This window comes from Lepidochelys kempii, chromosome 3 (genome assembly GCF_965140265.1).
Source record: "Lepidochelys kempii isolate rLepKem1 chromosome 3, rLepKem1.hap2, whole genome shotgun sequence".
Taxonomy (NCBI): domain Eukaryota; kingdom Metazoa; phylum Chordata; order Testudines; family Cheloniidae; genus Lepidochelys; species Lepidochelys kempii.
This window is the reverse complement of record NC_133258.1, coordinates 206,109,711-206,133,794: the sequence shown is the minus strand read 5'-3', so window position 1 is coordinate 206,133,794 and position 24,084 is coordinate 206,109,711. Positions and strand designations below refer to the sequence as shown.

The window sequence follows — 24,084 nt, the reverse complement described above, 5'->3', positions numbered from 1 at the left end:
TTCAGCACCAAAAGTAAAATCCCTGCAAGCTGCATGGAAACTTCTTAAAGACACCATAATAGAGGCTCAACTTAAATGTATACCCCAAATTAAAAAACATAGTAAGAGAACGAAAAAAGAGCCAACGTGGCTAAACAACAAAGTAAAAGAAGCAGTGAGAGGCAAAAAGGCATCCTTTAAAAAGTGGAAGTTAAATTCTAATTAGGGAAATAGAAAGGAGCATAAACTCTGGCAAATGAAGTGTACAAATATAATTAGGACGGCCAAAAAAGAATTTGAAGAACAGCTAGCCAAAGACTCAAAAAGTAATAGCAACAAAAATTAAGTACACTAGAAGCAGGAACCCTGCTAAACAACCAGTGGGGCCACTGGACGATCGAGATGCTAAAGGAGCACTCAAGGATGATAAGGCCATTATGGAGGAACTAAATGAATTACTTGCATTGGTCTTCACAGTTGAGGAGATTAGGGAGACTCCCAAACCTGAGCCATTCTTTCTAGGTGACAAATCTAAGGAACTGTCCCAGATTGAACTGTCATTAGAGGTGGTTTTGGAACAAATTGATAAACTAAACAGTAATAAGTCACCAGGACCAGAACCCAAGAGTTCTGAAGGAACTCAAATGTGAAATTGCAGGACTACTGTCGTCTGTAACCTATCATTTAAATCAGCTTCTTTACCAAATAACTGGAGGATAGCTAATGTGATGCCAATTTTTAAAAAGGGCTCCAGAGGTAAGCCTGACTTCAGTATCAGGCAAACTGGTTGAAATTACAGTAAAGAACAAAACTGTCAGACATATAGGTGAACATAATTTGTTGGGGAATAGTCAACATGGTTTTTGTAAAGCCTCACCAATCTTCTAGAATTCTTTGAGGGGATCAACAAGCATGTGGATAAGGGGGACACAGTAGGTATAGCATATTTAGATTTTCAGAAAGCCTTTGACAAGGTCCCTCACCAAAGGCTCTTAAGTCATGGGATAAGAGGGAAGGTTCTCTCACAGATTGAAAACTGAGCATTTATTCCTACCCTTTGTTTCCTATCTTTTAATCAGTTACCAGAATGGAGAGAGGTAAATAGTGGTGTCCCTCAGGGGTCTGTACTGGGACCAGTCCTATTTAACATATTCATAAATGATCTGGAAAAAGGGGTAAACAGTGAGGTGGCAAAATTTGCAGATGATGCAAAACTACTCAAGATAGTTAAGTCCAAAACTGACTGCGAAGAGCTACAAAAGGATCTCTCAAAACTGGGTGACTGGGCAATAAAGTGGCAGATGAAATTCAGTGTTGACAAATGCAAAGTAATACACAATGGAAAACATAATCCCAACTATACAAATAAAATGATGGGGTCTAAATTAGCTGTGACCACTGAAGAAAGATCTTGGAGTCATTGTGGAGAGTTCTCTGAAAACATCCGCTCAATGTGCAGCGGCAGTCAAAAAAGCGAACAGGATGTTGGGAATCATTAAGAAAGGGATAGATAATAAGACAGAAAATATCATACTGCCTCTATATAAATCCATGGTACGCCCACATCTTGAATACTGCATACAGATGTGGTCGCCCCATCTCAAAAAAAGATATAATGGACTTGGAAAAGGTTCAGAAAAGGGCAACAAAAATGATTGGAGTATGGAATGGCTGCCGTATGAGGAGAGATTAATAAGACTGGGACTTTTCAGCTTGGAAAAGAGACGACTAAGGGGGGATCTGATAGTGGTCTATAAAATCATGACTGGTGTGGAGAAAGTAAATAAGGAAGTGTTGTTTACTCTTTCACATAACATAAGAACTAGGGGCCACCAAATGAAAACAGGCAGCAGGTTTAAAACAAACAAAAGGAAGTATTTTTTCCACACGACGCACAGTCAACCTGTGGAATTCTTTTCTAGAGGATGCTGTGAAGGCCAAGACTATAACAGGATTCAAAAAAGAATTAGGTAAGTTCATGGAGGACAGGTCCATCAATGGCTATTAGCCAGGATGGGCAGAGATGATGTCCCTAGCCTCTGTTTGCCAGAAGCTGGGAGTGGGTGACAGGGAATGCATCACTTGATGATTACCTGCTCTGTTCATTCCCTCTGAGGCACCTGGCATTGGCCACTGTAGGAAGACAGGATACTGGGGTAGATGGACCTTTGGTCTTAAGAAGTAACTAGAGCTACAGCACACGGAAGGGGAGACATTGGGAGAAAAGGGTTCCTTCTTAATACTGCTGCACATTACCTCCTAAGAAAAGCAGTTAACAGGGATCCCTATAATTTATCAACATTATGTCATATACTTTGATTTAATATTACCAAAATATTTTACATCTCATTCTTCTAGCTATGAATATTTTACAGTGTCAGTCAATCTACATAATAAAGTTAAAGTTACTTTTCCAAAACAGAATCAAAGTTACCAGAAAGAGTTCAAGCCTATCTAAACACCACCAAAAATCACAAGAAGTGATGTATGAAACTAGTGATTTCAAAGATATTTGAAACTCTCTGCTTAGATCCAACTTCTCAAAAAATCAAATCCTCAACTGCAACAGCACTGCCAATCCTACACGATGAATTAACAAGATCATGTTCAATCAGGAGAAGTCAATTTAAACAGAGGATTTAACACTCTTCAAGATTGACACTAACTTGCCAATAGTCCTTGAAAATCCCTTTGATTGACAAGCCTCTAAAATACTTGTCGTGTAGTAAATTTCCATCCTTAGCTTTTTTTATTTTAAATTTTTTTTTTTTTTTGTGGTGAAGATTTGCAGGACCATGCCTAAAAAATGTGTAGTCAAAGATGCAATAAATAGACTCAACCAAAAAACAAAACATGGCCTGAAGATATTTTTGGCATAATTCCATAGTAAGAAATAACTAGATGCTTACATGTAGCATTTAACTTAGCTGCCCTATTAAGATGTTTCTAATATTAATAAGGATCAATTTTCTTACTTTATTTTTGCATTATCTGTTGGTATTAGTATTATCTCTTCTCTCTTTTCATAGACTCTTCTGAGTCTCCCACTTTCATCAGGTTCCTTCCCCTCCAATAAGCAGCTTGTTTTGGCCTCTGTTATAAGAGAATGCACACTTGACTCCCACAACTCATCTTCGAGCTGTTGTCCAAACAGCCTCTGTCTTCACCCCTTCGTCTGCAAACTCCTTGAAATCATCTACAACCACTCTCTCACTTTTCTTTCTAGAGGCTCACAAATAAAGCTTCAATTCCTATCCACTCCTGTGAAACTCACTAAAATCAGTAAGAGCCTCTTTCTGAGCAAATCCTAGACCCTGTATATCATCCTCATCCTACTTGATCTATCAGGTGCCTACAAGGATATCCCCCTTCTTGAAATCGTGTCTGCAGTTGGCTTTCATGACTGTCCTCTCCTTGTTCTCCGCTCACCTCTCTAACAAAGTTTTCAGTGTTTCATTGGGAAGGTTCTTTTTATCTCCCTTCAATTTTTGGTAACTATCCAACAGGCTCTCTTCCATGCCTTCTCTTCTTTTTCTCTCTGTACTCCCTCAGTGGCAATCTTATTCACTTGCATGACTTTGACTATCAACTTTGTGCAGATAATTCTCAAACCTACCTCTCCACTCTCCATTCAAACGCATGTCCCTGCTTGTCTTTTTGACCTCCCCTCATGGTTGCCCAAGTCTTCACCCAAAACTGTGCTCTTGGTGTCCTGCCCCATCCCTTGATGATCCCTGTCACCATGGACAACGTGATCTTCCCAGTCGCTCAGACCTGTAATCTGGGCATCGTCTTTGAATAAATCCAGTCTAGCTCTAGATCCACCATATTCAAGCAGGATTTAGAACATTGCTACTACCTGACCAAGTCACCCTGAATTTTCATCACAAACACCATTCCAATCTCTGTTGCAAATCTGAGCACCTCTCTCCATTAGATAGCAACCAGATCTCACCTCCTGCAGCCCTTATGCCCACATAAGCTTGGAGGGGGCTACAGATGGGAAGGTGGTGAGTCAGAGAAAGTGCATGAACCCGCTGGAGGTGAAACGGGAGAGGACAGTGGAGATCTAGATCTGGGAGTACACACTCCAGAGCTTAGGGAAAAGTCTCTGCACACCTATTTGCACCACGGGGACTTGTATTTTTTCCTCACTATTGTCTAACGTCAGCAATATGCATAGGAATCATTTCTAGCCATACTAGGGATCACCATTTCTTATAGAACAAAATTATTAGCAGCACCCAGAATTAGTAGACCAACTAAACCAACTGAGTTATTCTATACGAATTAGATTAACTAGGAAAGAAAAGGATGTTTTGTTATTTCTATTTTTGGACACTTGGGAGGACACCACATGACAGAGGGCACGCAATTGACCAGAGGTATCATGGGAGGGCAATGTTGTATTAAACTGGCAAAACACCTAATTTAAATATTGACAGAATAATACAACTAATATTTTAAAGAAAAAAAAAAAGTACATTAAGTACTAAATATTATTTCTTCATTCTTAGTTTGTATGTACCTGAAACGTTTCTCTACTGCCTACAGCATTGTTCACAAGGAACTAATGAACTACTGATTGAACAGAATACGATCCATTAATTAAATGCAAAGGAGACAAAAGACATAATTATATAGTAAGGCTGGTCAAGAATAGAAAAATGATTAATCTATTTCTGGCCAAAGTTAACTGGTTCAGAATGACTGCTAAAATTACTATTAATCATTGCTAATCCTGGATCAGTTACTGAATCATAATTTGCTCTTCACATGAATTTATTTTTTTAAAAATCTGCTGTAAAATGCTCTTTCCTTCCTTAAATAATGCATTCAAATATGACAGTAAACCTCATTAATCATTATCTAATTAAAATCCTTTCCTATTTTGTTCACCTTTTTCAGACATCCCCCAAAATGAAGATTAAGGTTTCAAGTTCAAATAGAGAAAGATCTTAAATTTCACCTTGCCAAGCAAATTTCTTCCCATTCAAATCAATAGCAAAATCTTCAGGGTAGAAGTCAATTATACTTGATTCCTGCATTTGAGAAAAATCAAAAGACCATTAGAAACAAGTCTGCATATAGCTGGATGAACCTTCTCTGTTTCTTATCCTGCTTAACACAAAACTGTTTAATATGGCTAATGAAAAGGAATACACTGTAATATAAAATACCATCCAAGCTAGAAGGCTGCAGGAGAACCCCACAAACCCAACAGAGATTCAAGGATTGGCAAAAGAAGACAAGCAGGATAGGATTTTGGGGGAATTCAGGAGAATGGAGCTAGGCCTGGAATAATTCTGGAATAGGAATATTTTAATATAGGAATATAGGAATATCTGGAATAGGTCTGGAATAATTCGCAGGGTTTCTTGGAAGCAGAGATTTTGGATTTGCTCTAAGGAAATGAGGTCAGGAAAAGTCATTTAATACATTCAAACATTTGAAACAAAAAGATTCACGTTTCACAAAGCTGTATGACCAGACAAGTAAAATTGTTACTTTCCCCGGTCAGTATTATTCCTTTAAAACAAACCAGTAGCAGAAAGAGAGGATTCTTACTGGATCCGTCATGAGCTTCCGCCATGTTGGTGGTAGAAAGTTACCACTAGCAGCAGGAAATACTCCCATGAGTTGTTCAAGTGGTCTGAACTGCCAAAACAAAGAAAGGAAAAATGTGAGTGACTTCCAATAACCTATTAAAAGACAGAATAATAAATTAATGTCTCTTACCGGTTTTGTACCCTTTTCAAAGTCTGAGGGCAGGTCTGCAATACCTTCAAAGTCAGAGGCAAATGGCGCATAATGGAAAGGATAGTACCACTTCCAGGAAGCACAACCCTAGTTTTGCAAAACAAGAGACTAATAAATGATACAGCTCAGAAGAGCTAAATAGTCACATATACTATTAGTGGCTATCGAAAGATGACTAAACTTAACCCAGTGTGAGCACCAGTGTTATAGCCATGTCATGGATAAAGTTAAGACCTGTCAAGGGTATTTTTTCGTAAAAGTCAGGGACAGGTTGCGGCAATAAACAAAAATTCACGGAAGCCCATGACCTGTCCCTGACTTTTACTAAAAATACCGGGGTGGGGAAAACAGACAAAACAGAGCATTGCCAGAAGCTTGCAGCTGCCCCAGCCCTGCTGCTGCTCCTGTGGGAGGGGCTGACCGCTGCTGCTCCAGCCCCAGGGTTGCTGATCCAACCCCAGCCACTGTTCCAACCTTGAGGCTGCTACTCCCGCCCCAGAAGTCACAGAGGTTCTGGAAAGTCACTGAATCCATGACCTGCATGACAGATTCACATCCTTAGTCACAGAACTGGGAAAGTTGCCTCCCAGGTTCACTGAGGAAAGAGTTGCTAGTTCTAAATCTCTTTTGAAATTGGGCTACTCCACCAGAGTTCAGGTCAAGGCTGAACAGATGTGTCCCAAGAATTCAGCAGAAGGCTATGTGGTTAAACTCTATGGGCAGTGAAGGAGACTGCAGGGACTTCCTGAAGAACTTTTGAGACAAAGTCTTAAGTCAACACATCCCTTTGTGCCTGTTACCAGAGATAGAACTGCTTCATCCAAACACACATCCAGAAGAGGTTCTCTGAACAGTATTCCAACAGCCACTCTTGCCAAAGTAGCGACCTTACTCATGAAAGTATGACTTCTCCTACATTACTGGCATACTCCCCCTCTCCTCAAAATGCGTAGAAGCACATATGTAGTTCTAGTCCTAGTTCTTAATCCTTGGCTGTGTGTACTTTGTCTGAAGTTTGTGTGTTAGAATGAGCAGAGGTCACTTAACCAGAAGTAGTTACTATTGCATGTAGTTTCTGCATATTCCCTAGAGCGATGTGCGTCTGGAACAACAGAGTTTCAGAACCTTCTAAATAGCCATGTCACAAGCCTTCCTTGCAACACTGAATGTTTGGTAGCCACAGCTGTAGGAGGGGCATGCAGCCCCAACTGCCACAGTATCTAAGAGGATAAGGCAGGAGGGAAGTATGAATGTGTATAGGCAACTATCTTAGAACTAGTTACAAGTAACCTCTTCTCAATCATATGTGAGGTGGCTTCTACATGTCCAATACCTTCCCCAAGATGGCAGGCTGAGGTGTTCTAAATAAATAGTGATTGCTAAGCTGCCCTCTTATGGTATCCGCTTGAGAGGTCATAAAACAAAATAGTGTTTGTAAAGGTGTGAACGGAACTCCATGTTGCATCCTGCAAATATCAAGTATGGAAACATTACTTAGGCAGACAGATGCTGTCTTGGTATTAGTTAAATGAGCCATAAGAGAGACAGGTATTCAGACATTATGTAATAAGTAGCAGATTTCACTACATAATGTCTTTAAGTGGATAAAATTACGTGGAAACGGTATTCCCTCAACACTGATCTTCTGTATATCTGGGTATCTGAGTGACTTCAAAGTCTTGGTCCCATTTAAGCAAAAAGTTTAAAATTCCATATAACCTTTCAGTATGAAGTCATGTCTCCCCAGGATGCACGTGATACTTTGGGAAGGAGCAAAAAGCATAATTGACAACTTTGGAGAGGAAATTAGTAGGTGGTTATTGGACAACTTTTGTCAATCAAAGCTCACAACTCACTCTCCTCTCAAGTGTAAATGTGATGAAGAATGTTCTCTTAAGGCAAAAGATGGAACAAAGAACCATCAAGTAAGTTTCCTACTTAAAACTTTGATCAGAGCATTCTACAGCATTCTACTTTGCTTGTACGTATGCCTGTGCTTCTTTAGGTATAAAACTCAGAATAAGATTGCAGTCAACCTGAACGATAGTCACAACGAACGGTTTGGAACAGTTAAATCTTGACATTTCTTGATCATTTCAGCACACAGAATCCTACTTTTGAACAGGTCTTAGCAAGTTGGATATAGAAGAGATTAATTCAGTGAAGCTGTCCATTAAAAAGCTTGAAGATGCAAGCAAAAAAAGTCTTTGCTCCCTTTTTAAATCTAATCTTTGTAAGTTTCTGAAAAAGATACTTTTGTCAGCTGTTGATAATCAAAGGAAGACTCACAGAGTGAAATCTGCAGACTCGCAGAGTGAAATCCTATGGAAAGTGATAAATCTTAAAGAACGGAAGTGGTCTCTCAAATTCATGAAGAAGGTGGTAAGCATTACAGAGTTAGCTGCAGAAAAAAGCCATTCTGACTGCTTGGCTAGCTGCTGAATCTTAAAACTGTTCCGTCTTTCTAGCAAGCACAGGTTCTCTTTCCTACTGCTTCTTCAGACACAGGACACATGCAGAGGTACTAGGTCGCATGCCACCGTCCTAATGGGTTTAAACGCAACTAACTTCAGTTTCATGGTCTTCCATAGGTTGAGTGAGACCATATCTGATTTGATGGAATTTTAACAGGAAAGAAGGACAAGAGCACGTTAAGTGAATGAGACTTGATCTGCTGGGTTGGTTACTCTGTTCACTTTTCAGAATGGCTTGCCTTCACGAATTTGCAAATTATGTTGTGGAAACAGTGGTACTACTTTTGACTTCCTTTACAGTGGAGGCGAACGGACACAGGAAGTTTTTGTATTGCTGTCAGTTAGATTGTTTTACACCTCCATTTTTTCTAGTCTTCTGCTTTTTTCTTCCTCTGATGCAGTTTATGGGTAAGCAAGTGAATTTCATGACATTTAAACTATTGTCTCCCTGAGCATCATTTCTTCAAGTGTAAAGTGATCCTTTTCAAATCCCAAAGGAGGGCTCTTTGCCTGAGACTATTCTCATAACACAAGAACTAGGGGTCACCAAATGACATTAATAGGCAGCAGGTTTGAAACAAACAAACAGAAGTATTTTTTCACACAATGCACAGTCAATCTGTGGAACTCCTTGCCAGAGGATTTTGTGAAGGCCAAGACTATAACAGAGTTAAAAAAACACTAGATAAGTTAATGGAGGATAGGTCCATCAGTGGCTATTAGCTAGGATGGGCAGGGATGGTGCCCCTAGCCTGTTTGCTAGAAGCTGGGAATAGGGGACATCACTTGATAATTACCTGTTCTGTTCATTTCCTCATGGGCACTTGGTATTGGCCACTGTCGGAAGACAGGATACTGAGCTAGATGGATCTTTGGTCTGAGCCAGTACGGCCGTTCTTATGAAAGACAAATTCATCTACACAGCTTAAGTTTCTAGAAGCTACGCTTTAAAACTAAACCAGATAGAGTTAACAATTAGCCTACTCTAGTCCACTTCAGATTTAAAAAAAAAAGACCGTAGTTATTAAAATGAGCAATGTGTGTTTGCACAAGAAATAGCATCTTTATGGGAATAGGAATTTCTGGCCAACAACTTGCAAACATGTTTTCTACCGTTCATATTTAGCTGTCATGCAATCGCAAAATTTAAAGAATGGCAAACACCCTGCCTTGTTACCTACATGAAAGTGAAAATGGCACACCAGATGCCAGGCTTTTTCATGATTCACTGAAACCTAAAACACTGTTCAATCTATCCTGCACCTCTAAATGTAGTATTTCATTTCAAAATACAAATTAAAATCAGTGACCTAGCAGACTGATCTAAATCGCAAGAAAAACTAGTAATAAATTTTGTATTTAGTTAATATAACCCCACTTACATATCATATTTTCATACTGAAATAGCACCAACAAAAACTAAACAGACAACACATCCTACAAACAAAAACACACCGCTGCATACTATCTTCGCTACTTGATATTATTTAAACTATCTATTCCCACTTCATACAAACTTCAGCTTATTTTGTTCTCAGAGCACGAAACTAGTTATTAACCATCATTGCTACAATCCCCAATATGTCTAACTAATCTCTTGCCAATCTGACATCTCAATTATCAAAAGATTTAAATCAGATATAGATTACTTCAATTATAATGCACTTCATGAAACATCACTACAGTCCACAGAGAAGACTGACAATTCTGTACCTCTCAAATTCTTACAAGCATTTTGCATTCTTTCCCCTTTGTTCACTCATTTGCAATTAGTTTTACCAGCCCTTACATTGCTATATTCCTCAATTCAAAGAAAAAGCTTGGTAGCTTCAAATATTTACAGTGCCGGACATTTCATAGAATATCAGGTTTGGAAGGGACCTCACACAGCTTTTATTCCCTTAGAAACAATCCTCTGCTGTTCAGCTACCGTTAGTAAGAAAATATTAAAATGACTTATTGATGTTGTGATTAAGCATGAATTTTCTATAATATTTTATGAATCCTACATGTGCCTCAGTTCCCTATGTATTTGCATGGCTTGCCAGTGGGGAAAAAGGATTAAGTTTGCCCTTAGCACAGGCTAAACAGACACAGGCCTGTGTGTTATCTGGCTGCGAGAGCCTGAATGGGTCATTAAAAAGGATTGGCCAAGGCAAACCCCTTATCACCAGAAAACTGGAGAAGACAGTGGAAAACCCAATCATCAGGACACTGACATACCAAAGGACCCAAGGGGAGATGGATTTCCCTGCCTCTCAATAGGGAAACTGAGCAAAGACCCCAGCTCAAGAATAAAAGGACTGGAAGGTGTGATAGACAAGAGCAGGCTTCTGGAGGAAGCTGGGGGGCCCTTGCATCTGGGAACTGACTAAGAACATCCGATAGAGCCTGAAAATGGACTTTCATTACAGGTTGGCTCAGGCTCTGGGTTAACCAGAATGGACTATGCTTTAACCATCATTTCTCTGTGCTAACCTAAGGACTTCCTATGCTGTGTCCAGTTGCCTAATAAACCCTGCTGTTTTGAAAAGCTGTTAAGAGTGTCACTATAAATAACAGGTAGAGGCGCATTAATCCCTGAAGAGAATACACGTCTCTACCCGAGTTTCCCTCAGCTGGACTCACTGAACAGAGCTCAGCGTGAAGAAGGGCTGCAGCCCAGAGATTCAGTCTCAAGAGGCGGTGAGGCCTACCCCGAAGGAAGAGCGAGACCCCTTGAGAGTCTGGCTCACTGAAGTGGTTCCTCCAAGGTTCTTTCCAAAGCTGGGGGTGTAGCACCAATCCTATGGATCCGTGAGAGTTTACAACCATGATCTACTGAAAGACAGACGGGCTGCAGACAGGGAAGAAAATTAAATTTAATAGAATAAAAATTTACGTACCTGATAATAGTACCTGAGAACCCAGCAAAGCCCTTCAACATAAGACTGTACAACTTTACGACGGAATTTCTCCTCAGACACATCAACATCAAATTTGTTCTTATAGTAGCGCTGTTTCCAACCAGATTCCCATAACCTACACAAGAAGCACAATTAGATTTTAGTTTATAATCGTTTTCATATTACATATTTAAATGTCTCAGATTTCGCAACGAAAGCTAAGGCAAATGCTGTATTAGCATGAGGGTAATGGTATGGCGAGCATCTCATCTCAAGAGATGCACCAATTTAAAGTCACTTCCAACCCAAATTACCATTTGATTTCTGACCATATCTTCTACTAATTTAAACCTGGGCTTGGAGAGGGTGGGCAGGGACGGATGGAGACCCAAGAGCCAGAGGAGTAAACACACTGGCCAGGGACTGAGATGAAAGTTATGATTGGGGAAGCCAAACTTGAAAGTTCAGGAGTAACACCCTGAGGAGCAGTTTAGTCCTTATTCTGTGCTGCCTGGACAGCATTGTGATTTCTACAAAAGATGCTGTCCCTGAACCCTGCTTGAGTGGATAAGGATAGTTTTCAAAAAATAAAAAAATTGAAATCATTTTTATTTTTAAAAACAAACAAACCTATTTAAAATGTGAAGCTATGACAACCTATGTTAAGACCTAAACTTACTATAATCTATTAAAAGCACTTAAAGATATGCTGCATCAGAGAGCTCTCCTCAAGTTTTAAGGACTTGAGAAAGGAGTTCCCTTTTTCAATTAGATACAGAGTCAAGGGACAACCATCTAACTCAGGGGTGGGCAAACTTTTTGGCTAGAGGGCCACACTGGGGTTGCAAAACTGTATGGAGGGCCATGTAGGGAAGGCTATGCCTTCCCAAACAGACTGCCTCCACCCCCTCCCACTTCCTGCCCTCATCAGAACCTCTGACCCCCCCAACCCCCATCCATATAAGCTTATAAAGAAGCATATAAGCTTCTTAGGAACTTTTGAAAAACCTAATAGGCACCTATCTGCATCTTTAGACACCTAAGTATCTTTGAAAGTCTGGCCCACAGTCTGTTCACTAACTATCGTTAATACTTCATTTACTAAATCAGTTTTAAATGCAAAACATGTTTTGATAAACCATCTTTGTTTCTTTATGTATCCAGTGTATTTAAAGATATTGTTTTAGTTAATCAAAACAATCCTAAAATGTGAAGATTTTTGCATTTTTAACTGAATTCTGATTTCCATCCAAATGTGGCTTGCACAAATCACAAGTAAAATGACAGCCTAGTACATAAGAAACGGATCACTCAACATTTTCTAAAATAATAAAAATGTAAAAATTAAGAATGTGAATAAATGTATGTTGAGCTTTGTAATTGCTTAAATAAATATGTATAGACAGTGCATCCTAGTTAGCAAAAAGTAACCACCAATTTAGTGTGATGGCTATATTTGGTGGATATATTAAAACATGTTTATTTGCAACAAATGACAATAAACCTGTCTTTAGGAAAAATTAATAAGTATAAATGCAAAAATATCAAATATTTAAATCAAGGTTTCCTGCTTGCCAATTTATACTTCAGTGTGAATGCACAGGAAAAGAAAAGAAAGAATAGTTTGGCATAAGATCAAAGGACATTGATCAAATATGGAATGCAGGATGCAGTGATGAATGTTACTCAAACTTTGCACCCTACTAAGATTTTAATGTGCTACACTTAAATAAACTTTTCTTCCTCTCTGTACCTAGGTCCCCGCCCCCTTCCCACCACCACCAATTGGTACATTTCTCATGAAGCTATTCCAAATAGGGAATGAAGTGACAGTGGATTTCTCTAGCCTTTCACCTTTTGAGATCTTGGTTCAAACCTTATTTGAGTTATGAGTGAGTTGGCTAAACTTGTTTTCACCTTATTCCTACCCCTTCATTTATTTAATCAGAGGGCATCTTGCTCATAGCTAACATACATACCCAGTATAAAATCAATATTAAAAGATGTATTTCAGTAATCAATATAAATAAAGCTGCACACCTAGTATAACTGAACTTTATGGGTTAAATAGCTCAAAAATTCACTTGCAAAACAGTGGCATTCAGCTCACATAATCAAAGCTAAACACTGAATGTCTAGCCAATTTAGCGCTTGGTCTCAAAGGGAGTAGTGGCTTGGAGGACAAAAACCTGTATGCATACTAATCTAGATACTTAGATTTAACAGCTATAGTTTACACATCTCACTGGAATTTACTGAATATTCTAACCCTCCACATTAATTACTCATGGATAAAAAGATCATAGGAAAGCATCTGAAGGCACTGCTGCTCTAAGCTAAATGGCATTAATTAGGCTGCATCTACTTCAACAATTTGCTAACAAAGTGCTACAAAAAATGGCTTCACCTGATATTATCCTCTGGCTCAGGTTCACTGTCACTGTCTTCTACTTTTCGCTTAATTCCTCCTGCTGGGGAAGGGGTGCCATCAGAAGTGAAACTAGTATTAGGAGATGTTGAAGGAGTCTAGGGATATAATCATATATAAACACAGGAAAGAAGGGTTTTATTACGCATTTCATATTCAAATTAATGGTTTTGTGTGAAGAATTAAGAACGTTTGTTATTTTTACTTTAAAAACAAACTACACGCTACACAATCCTAAAATATTAGGAAGTCCACTAGCATAAAATAGAGCTTTATAATAGAAATCAAACACTGGAATGTAAAAACAAAAACCAACAACAAAACATGATTTTTTTGTGACAAAGCATAAAACGTTTGGTATAGCCCAGTCTAACAGTAGGAATAAAAAACAATTGGATACAAGGCTTATTTTATTACTTCTCAAAAAGAAAAGGAGTACTTGTGGCACCTTAGAGACTAACCAATTTATTTGAGCATAAGCTTTCGTGAGCTACAGCTCACTTGAGCTGTAGCTCACAAAAGCTTATGCTCAAATAAATTGGTTAGCCTCTTGCATCCGATGAAGTGAGCTATAGCTCATGAAAGCTTATGCTCAAATAAATTGGTTAGTCTCTAAGGTGCCACAAGTACTCCTTTTCTTTTTGCAAATACAGACTAACATGGCTGCTACTCTGAAACCGTTTATTACTTCTGTTTATCATGGCAAAAAAACAGGTCACAATGTGCAGACTAGAATATAAAGATGACTTAGAATTCAGAACTGGCAGCCAAATTTAGAATATTTCTGAAAATTGCAAGTAACCCTCTATTCAAATGTAAGTATTTTAACATAGAAGAAAATTTTAGGAAGTAGAGTTTTAGGAAGTCGCTCTTATTTTTGCAGATCATAGTTAGAAGATATTTACGGTAAATAAAACTTAAACACTGAAGGTTGTGGCAAACTGACAAGAGCTAGGAAGTTAAAATTCTGATGAAAGCCTCAAACAATTTGCTTTAATACACAAAATTTCAGGATTAAAGCAAGTAGTAAATTAAAAAGGCAAACTTATTTACCCAGGCTTACTGGACAAAATACTTACTAGGAATGGAGAAATTTTTATTGAAATGTGCATTTACTGTTTGGATGGACAAACAGAGCAAAAGGGGAATCCTTACTATACTTCCACAACAACCACCTCTAGTTTTCAATCACTCAACTTTCCTAAAGTTTGCCTGTAAGCAGGTATAGGAAATTTTTAAAGAAAGTATAAACAAATTAGCAGTTCAGTCTTTATTTTTATATATTAGGGGCAGCAGGGAAGATATTCCTTTGCATTATAGAAAATTGATTTTTGAACAGCATTATAGCTGAAACAGAATCTAGAAAGTTAAAACCCAGCCACTGTGAAGCTAGCCATTGCAAAAACTGGTTGGAACTTGGCTATGTTACAAGGCCCTAGGCAGGGGAGAACAATTTGCACATACACAATAGATATTTTTTTCCACCAGTGCTCAAAAGGGAGATACCTGTACATAACGTAGAGCTGCCTGACTTAGCTGCATATTAAGCGTGGACACCTTCTACGGTCCACTGAACGAACCAGAGCTAAATAGCTTATGTATGTGCAAAGAGTCATTCAGTATGTAACACTGACAACCAACACTAAAAAATACAATTGGATGAGTATTTTTTGAGTACGCTGTTTCAGAGTAGCAGTCGTGTTCGTCTGTATCCGCAAAAGGAACAGGAGGACTTGTGGCACCTTAGAGACTAACAAATTTATTAGAGCATAAGCTTTCGTGGGCTACAGCCCACTTCATCGGATGCATAGAATGGAACATATAGTAAGAAGATAGATAGATATATTACACACATACCGAAAACATGAAAAGGTGGAGTAAGAGGCTAATTAATTGAGTTACCACTGCAGTGGTCCTCAAACTTCTGTACTAGTGACCCCTTTCAGATAGCAAGCCTCTGAGTGCAACCCCCCTTATAAATTAAAAACACTTTTAAATATATTTAACACGATTATAAATGCTGGAGGCAAAGTGGGGTTTGGAGTGGAGGCTGACAGCTCACGACCCCCCACGCAATAACCTCGCGACCCCCTGAGGGGTCCTGACCCCCACTTTGAGAACCCCTGCTCTATTGCACTAACATTAAATATCAAATGGTGCACCTTTCAATTTATTTTCAAACTGCAATTTTTCCGACAACTTCACGGGTGTTTTCACTCAGAGCACAAGGGAAAATAAACTAAAATACTCTCCACTGGAGAGCATCCCCCTCTAAACCAAATAATCCTACAAAAAGGACAGTCTACAGAATTGTTCCCAGAGACAGTAACTACCTATTTTTCAGCCAGCCTGAATGTTATCTCCATCTGTTGGAGACAAGAAAAGAACTAAGCACATTCAGCTGTGACAGACATTTCACAGGGGTGGGACTGTAAGAGGTTTTTTGTTTTCTGCCTGCACTGTAGTGGAAGTTGGATGTTATACCCATTCCTGGGTTAGAATAGAGACTGCATGGACCAGCACAGTGTGGGTTTTTTTTGGCAATCACAAAAGCATACAGAAAATTAAAGCTAACGTAAACAGCTCTGGCATCAGCCAGCATCATACAAAATATGAGCTTAGTATAAGAACCTATACAGAATGGATTATACATTGACCCAAATGCAATGTACTCCAATGAACAATATTTTCATTTAAAATTAGAAAAAAAAACTACTATTATGTAAAACTGGGCTTTCACTGGTCTTGGAAGATGAGATTTAAAAAAAAAAAAAAAAAAAAAAAAAGCTAAAATTTCTAACCTGGAGTGGATTTTAACTCCATACCGGCGTGCTCCTCAGTGGCCAGAACATCTCCTTGGAGTTACAGAGATCCTGTTTGAGCTCAGGTGCCTTGCAACATTCTTGAACTCCCTCAATGCACATGCGTAGCATAATCCATGAGGCACATGAACCACATGTCCTCTAAATATGAGGCCAGAATAGGTCCGCTTTAAGACACAGATATCAAACCAGGGCTCAGATCATTGCACCAGTGTCTCAAATACTTGAGGGTTACCCCAAAAGAGTGCAGGGAACCCACCAGCCCTTTGGGGGGTGGGAAATCAAGTTTAAATGTTATTTGAAAAACAATCTGCTTCTCCAGGTAGGTAAGGCTGAGGCTCATCTACCCATTTCACAAGCGTAATGGATCACAGGGCTGTCTCTCATGAATCCCTTGTTCAAATAGCCCCAAATCTGGATCACAAACCATTCCTGCTCTACAACACATTCCATTTATCCCCCTGCCCTAGATGCAATCCCAAGCACCTCTCACTCAGATTCACCCCCACCTCCTCTATTGCTAGAAAGCATTCACCTGTTCAACACACACAACCCTGACAGATTTTAGCAATATGCCTTTCAAACTTTTTCAAATTCCTGCCCAAGGTAGGACTCAGAATGACACTAGGTGGGATGGGTCAGGTTCAAAAGGACTACTGCTTACCACCTTCAGCTATCCAGCTGGGGTGAAACGTTGAAAACTAAAAATCCTGTTAACCCATCTGCACATGCTCACAGTAATCCATCAGGCTCCTGAATACGCATGTGAGGCTTAGCATGGAACTGTATTAGAGATCACCCTCAAGCATTTGAGACCCTAGTGCAATGACCTCAGCTCTGGTTTGATCGCTATCTATGGGGGGCAGGGGGGAGTTGCCAGAAAGTGTCAACTTTAAGAAGAGCTGTTTTCCAGGGGCTCAGGAATCTCTTGGCCAAAGGGCCAAAATTTGGACCACTGACATACCCTGTGCCTCTAGGAGATGCAACAAATCTCCTTGCAATCTGATTAACCATACAGATTTTAAAGCACTTAAAGTGCCTGTACTAGAACCTCAAAAACAACCGAAAAACCCCTTTTGTGAACATATTCCACCAACCCCATATTGCTAATTAGAGATTGTAACGCCCTGCGGAGCGAGTATTCATCCAGTCACACAGCATGACAGAAGTAAAAATGAAAAGTTTAGAAAAATGAATAATCTTTTTAAAAAATATTAACCCCAATTCAGTTGCTTAGTTTGATTTTATTTTTCCTACATTTCTTCAGAGGGCAAGTTCTTAAATCCCATGCTCATAACAGCCTCAACTCCATAATCTTGTGTAAGGATTCAAGTTTGCTTAAAAGTGCTTATTTTTGATTGGAAGGGCATTCTTTGCCTTATATTTACCTTTTCAGAAATATTTAATCAAGGATATTTGAAATATTAAAATGAACAAAACCTGTCTTAAGTAGCCTTGGAAAACTGATTAAAAACTTGACTATTTAAGTTGTTCTTCAAGAAAGAAAGTGAAAATGGAGCGATTAAGAGCTTAGAAGTAAATTGTAACACTAGTATATTCATTACTTTTTTCCTTCTTACAATTATAACAAAAATCTAAACATCAACTCACCAAGTTCTGTTTGTCTTGCATTCTCATTTCATAGGCTGTCTGCCTGGGGTTACTGATTGCCTGAGGACTAGATCTATTTCCTCTCCCCAAAGCTTGAGGGGAAAACTGGCCACCAGGAATAAAAGAAGGCTGATCCCTCTACAAAAGCAAGCAAATATACACATGGTGATATAAATCTAATATTGGAGATTACAAGAATAAAAATTAGCACGTACAGCTGATATTCCTTTAGAGTTCTTAGATTATCAGTTGCTAGAATATAAAATGAGCACAGTTGGATCACAATTATTTATTCAGTTCATCTTAGAAGAAGTATGTTTAAGCAAGATCTTGTACATGTAAAATATACCCTCGGATAAGATGGCACTTACAATTTCAGGCCTTCCTATTTTCAAGGGTTTTATTAAATGCGCTCTCAGAAAGTTACATTTTTGTACTGAAGTTCCAGAAACAGAAGAAAATATGATTTTTTCTTTTTAACTGAAGAAACTCCATCTAGCTATTAGTGTGTGAAAAATAGGATTTACATTTCAAGGAAGATAAATCATTTTCTTGCACTCTGATAGCAATACTTAGACTTGATATGCACATAACACTCAATGAAAAGGGGCTCTATAAAGTTTGAAAAACTTTGGTTAAATGAAGTGACGATGATCCTCTGACACTCCTCCACTGTATATCTAGAGTCCTTGTGCCTCAAGGAAATACAAAGAGACATCAAGCTCTGGGAAATGGCTGGGGGCATCTGACATATTAAAAGCACTGGACAGAGATACTGTCTTGAAGCCAAGGTCCCAGTGTACTGAGGCCCTTCTGGGTTTCATGGATCATTAGGTCACATTGTAAAGAAGCTACACCTATTTGAATGAGCTAGCAAGTAACATGTTTATTATACAAACCCTAGATTCAAATGAACATGCCAGAATCTATTCTAAAAAGTTAGGAAGGACATTTAGTACAAAAAACACAAATTAAATGCAATTTTAAGGGTTTAACATACACAAGTACATGTTAAGGCTGTCACAACAATCAACACTTTGCCATTGTGAATAAGTGGTATTTTGTATTACTGTGAATAAATCTGCACATATATTTTAGTCACAATATGAGCAAGTTACACTTGCAGAAGAGACCTTGTTGTGGAATTCTGACTTGCCTGTTTAAAGGTTCAAGCTTGATTTAGCATTAACTGTTTAATTTTCTGTAGTCAGTTTACTAAACTCTTAATCAGGCTCTCAATTAAGAGGCACATCTTCTGTTCTCTCTGCTGATTGCTGACAGTGTAACCCAATGGCACAATCCCTCTGAGCAACTGGTACTGTAAAGTATTTGATACCGTAGTCACATTGTACAGATATTGTTATCCTTGAGCACCTTAATCTTTTCCCCCATTTTAAATAGGTTTAGATTTAATTACGTGATTTTTCCATTCAATACTGCAAGTTTTTTATAACACACTTTGCATAGTTTTTGCCTTACTCTGAACTATCTTAATCATTACTGCAATTTTATCTAATTTACTGAAATGAGACTAAACTTGTTTGTCACAATATAAAAATGCCTGTAAAAATGATCTCTTTAAATTTACCTTCATTCTTTTTCTTTTTTCTTTTTGTCGTCTTCTGAAGTTCTCCTAAAACACGAGTAAAGACAACTGAAGTAACCCAGTCTTAAAGGTCTTTCCTGAGACCCTCCATTAATCACCACACAAAGAAAGATTAAGTAGTAAGTCTGAGTAGGCATCATGGCTACAGACCTCTGAGGCTTGCAGAACTGAACTCTTCCGTGGCCCCATCTAGGATTACTGGTCTATGGCTTTTCTAAGCCACACTAGCATCCTATGGAAAACACCCTGCAAAACTGAAGGGCTTTCAATATGGCTCACAATACCCAGAAAATTACATTGGGACAACAAGATCTTTGAAGCACACATGTGAAGATGCTGAAACAGAGTTTTGCCCATCTGTCCACCTGGGTGAAGATACTACAGAAGTCCAGATGCTACAGGTAACTCAGCATAGATACACGTTTCTTGTCACAGTTGCTAGTGGCTCAAAAAATTCCTGACCTTTTTTTATTTTAAGATCCTGGATCTTGCTCCAAAGCCTGTTCTTCTACAAGTGTCAGGTTTGCTACTGTAGTTTAGCATATCATATTGAGAGAATTGTAGATTATGGTTATGACATACAGTACATCCTGCCAACATTGAAACAATGTTTTTCTGACGGGATACTCAGCACAGTTCTGTTACCTTGATTGAGGGGTTTTATTACTCTCCTTTTTTTGAATAAACTATTTAGGATTGTTTGCTTAGTACTTTCTAGCAATACAGGTATAACCCAGGTGCTAGGAAAATGCTGCAGTGTAGCGAGTTGTTGACCATTTTAAGTCGAATTTCTTTGAAACAGCTGAAGGATCTCTTCTGAAAAAAAGCAGCACTGTAATATTTACTGATTACAACACAAACATAATATATTTCTCTAGAACTTAACTAAATTTAATACAACGCACAAAGCTGCCACCAACACATTTAGCAGGGAATTTGTCAAAAATCTACCTGCTGGAAGAAAATATAACTAAAAATCCATAAAAGTAAAGAAGCTTTAAACAAGTCAGACAGCCAAAAGGACTGAACAAGTGCAATTATTTTGGTATTCTAAAAGCATTAATAGTTAATGCTTTTAGAATATGAAAATAGTCATTGGTACATTAAATTCTGAAGAACCCTTCCGTGTAGCTAACAGGTTTGACACAAAGCAGAAAAGTGAATACATGGTTACTTTTAGCCAGCTTTTACACAGAAGTAAGTGCTCCGAGTCAAGGACTGTCTTTACAGTAGTGTCATGTACTGTGCCAGCCTCATTCCCTGCACTAAAATAATTAATTATGGAGGGCTTGAAAAATCCACTCACCTACTGGCCATTGGCAAGAAAAAAGCTTGTTTTTTAAAACAGGACTTTTCAAATCATTATGGTTGAAAAGAACTAAATATGAACTGAAAAATACACAATGGAGTGAAATCTTATCTTTTAGATCATTCCAGTGCCTGTTAGAGTTCAGAACTTTCCCATGTTGCTGCAAAGTGAAAACTACGCAGGGTTGTCTATTTTCAAAGGTGCTATTCACTACACTGTGGGCAGCAGTGAAACTAACAAAAAAATCACGTAAGTTTCACTACAGTGTTGCTTGAAACAAAGAAAGGCCATGGAGTTATTCACTCTAAAGGATGACTCAAAGGGGAGACTGGTGAGGCAGGAAAGGGAACTGTGTGTGTGAAGAGACTAGCCTTATTTCATTATCAGCGTTTCCTATATCATTGTACAATACAATGAACATCTTCAAAGTAGTAACTGTGACACTGGCAAACCAGATGCCAGCTCATGCCAAGTGCTCCTGGGCCACACTCAACACTGACAGATGCACAGCTAGTAACCAGGCTGGTTTGCCTGTGTTAGTGTTATTAAAACTGATCGAGTTATAAGAAAGTGTTTAATGTTTAGACTTTATGAAATGCTTGGCTAATACTGCATCCTTATGTAGGATGCTTATAATATGTCCCATATTTTAAGGTAATATTTAAGTGTTTTCTCTGCAACTATAAAAATGTTTACTAAAACTATAAAACCCTAGTCAGGAGAGAAGCATTACCAAGTGTGAAATATTAAATTTACCACAAGAGGTGTCATCACCTCCCCCACAAAAGGTGGCTTATAGACACCAGACAAGCAATTGTGGAACATCAGCGGACAAAATACTTGGCTGACTGCTTCCCCAACACTCATGAAGAGGGTACATGCCCAGGCTCTCGTGACACAACAATTTGAACGTGGGGGGATGGGCATAAACATTCTAGCCAAGAAGGAATTGTCATCACTATACTGCTTGGAATTCAGACAGGGCAAATATTTCTAAGCATAAGCTAGGGATCCCCAAGCTGGTTGGCTTGGGTCAGCCCTAAAGGACATATAAAGCAAGCACATTATAGCAGCTATTACCTTTTGGAACCTAAGACTCTCATTTATGTATGTTGATCTGCTTTAATCTTGTCAATAACTCATTTTTTTTTCTTAGTAAATAAATCTTTAGTTAGTATTATAGGATTGGCTACAAACATAGTCTTTGGTTTGAGATCTGAGGTACAACTGACCTGGGGTAATTGACTGGTCCTTTGGGACCTGGAGTAACCTGAATATGGTTGTGACGCTTGGTGTAAGGGACCGTCTGTCACAAAGGTAAGCTTACCCGGCTGGTAAGACAGATTGGAGTACCAAGGGGGTTATCTGTGACTTCATATTACTGTGCTTTAGGAGTTCACACTTGTTACTTGGCTAGTGAAATCTAGTTCTACAACATATAACCAACCAGTTTGGGGACACTCTGCCCAGAGGTTGGCACTCACGCTCACGAGCCTCTCTGGACAGCTTGACAGCAACGTTTTAAGGAAAACTGTTTCTAAATTCTACTAAACACTGCAAAAAACCAGAGGTTCCCAAACTGGGGGCACCACCAGGCTACTGGGGGGCGCACACACCTGACAGGGCTGCACTCCAGGGCCAAAAATGGGCTCTGTCCAGCAGAGGAAGCATATGGGGTTCTGCAAGGACAGTCTCAGCTGCCAGGACCAAGTTCCATGCCCATCTTGCTCCCCTACTGCCACAGCTACCAACTGAGAGTTTCACTCCTCTGCTGAGGAGGTTGGTGGGGACTTTGAGCAGGGAGCCATAGACTGCACCCAGGGAGGTACTAATCCCCTCCCCAGGGCCAGACAGATTGGCCCCAGCCCTTCTGTGTGGCCCCAGGGGCACAAAGCCTGCACCAGGGAAGTGGATGGAATTGTACTAAACAGACAGAGTCAGGAAGGCCAGTATTCATGGGGTACAGCCTCCTGCTCCCCTCCTGACACCAGGGCCAGCCCTTCAGTGCACCCCTCTTGCACTCCACTTATACAGGAGGACAAGATCAGGAGCTGGCTCCCAGTAACTGAGACAGGTGCGACTACAGCAAGACGCAGGCGGCTTCCTTGACGGCTACATGGTGAATACCCCTGCGCCTCCCATGGGGTACTAGGCACCCTGCTTCCTCCCTCCCCTGTGAGAACTGGGTACAGGGCACTCTTGGGTGCTGGGCACCTTGTTCTCCAACCCCCTTGGGTGCTGAGTACTCCCCCCCCCCAATATCGTGAGTACTGGTTACCCCTTTCCCAGCCCCAAAGATATGGCAGGCACACGTGGGACATGAATCTGAAGGAGGACGCAGCAAGAAGTTGAGGAACCTGTGATATAAGCCATCTAAGATGATCGTGGAGTTCAGAAATGCTTTACCTCATCATCTTTCCTCTTTTTAAAAATGCTATCTTCAACTTCTCCAACAGCCAACATGATCATCTGTACCCTTTGTAGGTTGACATAACCACTCTCTGTGAGGTACCCCTGCAAAAGAAGAAAGTTAATGCATGTGGTGTAGGGGGTTCCTCCCAAAATTTTGGATTTTTGTTTTCTAATAGCTACACAAAAAGTTTAAATGTACCCCAGTTTTGTGCACCACATTTTTATATATGCCAACCAGACGATCAATTGCTCCCTCCCTGTGAACAAAGCATAAAAAGAGTTAAGTTCTAGTCTCTCTGCCACTCTCGTTTACAGCGCTGCTAGATAGATCCACAGAAACAAATGTCAATAAATCTATTCTTGTATATCCAGTGGCTTTACATACCTGATCTCCAAAGATGGCAAATGAGGAAGAAAGTCATTTCCCACGAAGAAACACATGAAGACCCAGTCATCTACACTTCTCTCAATATCAAAAGTAAAAGGCAAACTGGCCATCGTTAGCTCTTTTTCCAAATACTGCAACAAAAAAAACCAGACATTGGGAAGCTGGTCGGATGCTACTACAAATAGACTTTACATAAAGCAGCTTTACAAAACAATTTTGCATACCTCTCGCAGCACACTTAATCGGATAAAAATAAACTCTTGTTCAGAACCAGGAGGACAATCTGCAAACTGATCATGCTGCAGTACAAAAGAATATGGGAAAGCATTACTCACATGCTGGTCCACCTTAAAACTTTTTGGCTGAATATTAAAGGTTTAATCCAAAAGGAATTAAGTATAGAGATACAA

At 39.4% G+C, this 24,084-nt stretch overlaps 1 protein-coding gene across 2 annotated transcripts in view; it reads right to left on the bottom strand.

Moving 5' to 3' along the window:
- The window catches only part of XRN2 (5'-3' exoribonuclease 2), an 85,329-nt gene that overhangs the window by 40,720 nt on the left and 20,525 nt on the right, over positions 1-24,084 (bottom strand). The window contains exons 10-22 of one of the 2 annotated variants that reach the window (XM_073339796.1): positions 23,899-23,973; positions 23,672-23,805; positions 23,486-23,543; positions 23,281-23,388; positions 19,548-19,592; positions 17,960-18,097; positions 13,506-13,624; positions 11,099-11,234; positions 5,719-5,826; positions 5,548-5,637; positions 4,949-5,021; positions 2,955-3,072; positions 2,073-2,170 (exon numbers count right to left, since the gene is read on the bottom strand). In XM_073339796.1, coding sequence (XP_073195897.1) covers positions 2,073-2,170; positions 2,955-3,072; positions 4,949-5,021; positions 5,548-5,637; positions 5,719-5,826; positions 11,099-11,234; positions 13,506-13,624; positions 17,960-18,097; positions 19,548-19,592; positions 23,281-23,388; positions 23,486-23,543; positions 23,672-23,805; positions 23,899-23,973 — 1,300 coding nt within the window. The remainder of the gene's footprint in view (positions 1-2,072; positions 2,171-2,954; positions 3,073-4,948; positions 5,022-5,547; positions 5,638-5,718; positions 5,827-11,098; positions 11,235-13,505; positions 13,625-17,959; positions 18,098-19,547; positions 19,593-23,280; positions 23,389-23,485; positions 23,544-23,671; positions 23,806-23,898; positions 23,974-24,084) is intronic. The other variant, XM_073339797.1, reaches the window with a different exon arrangement.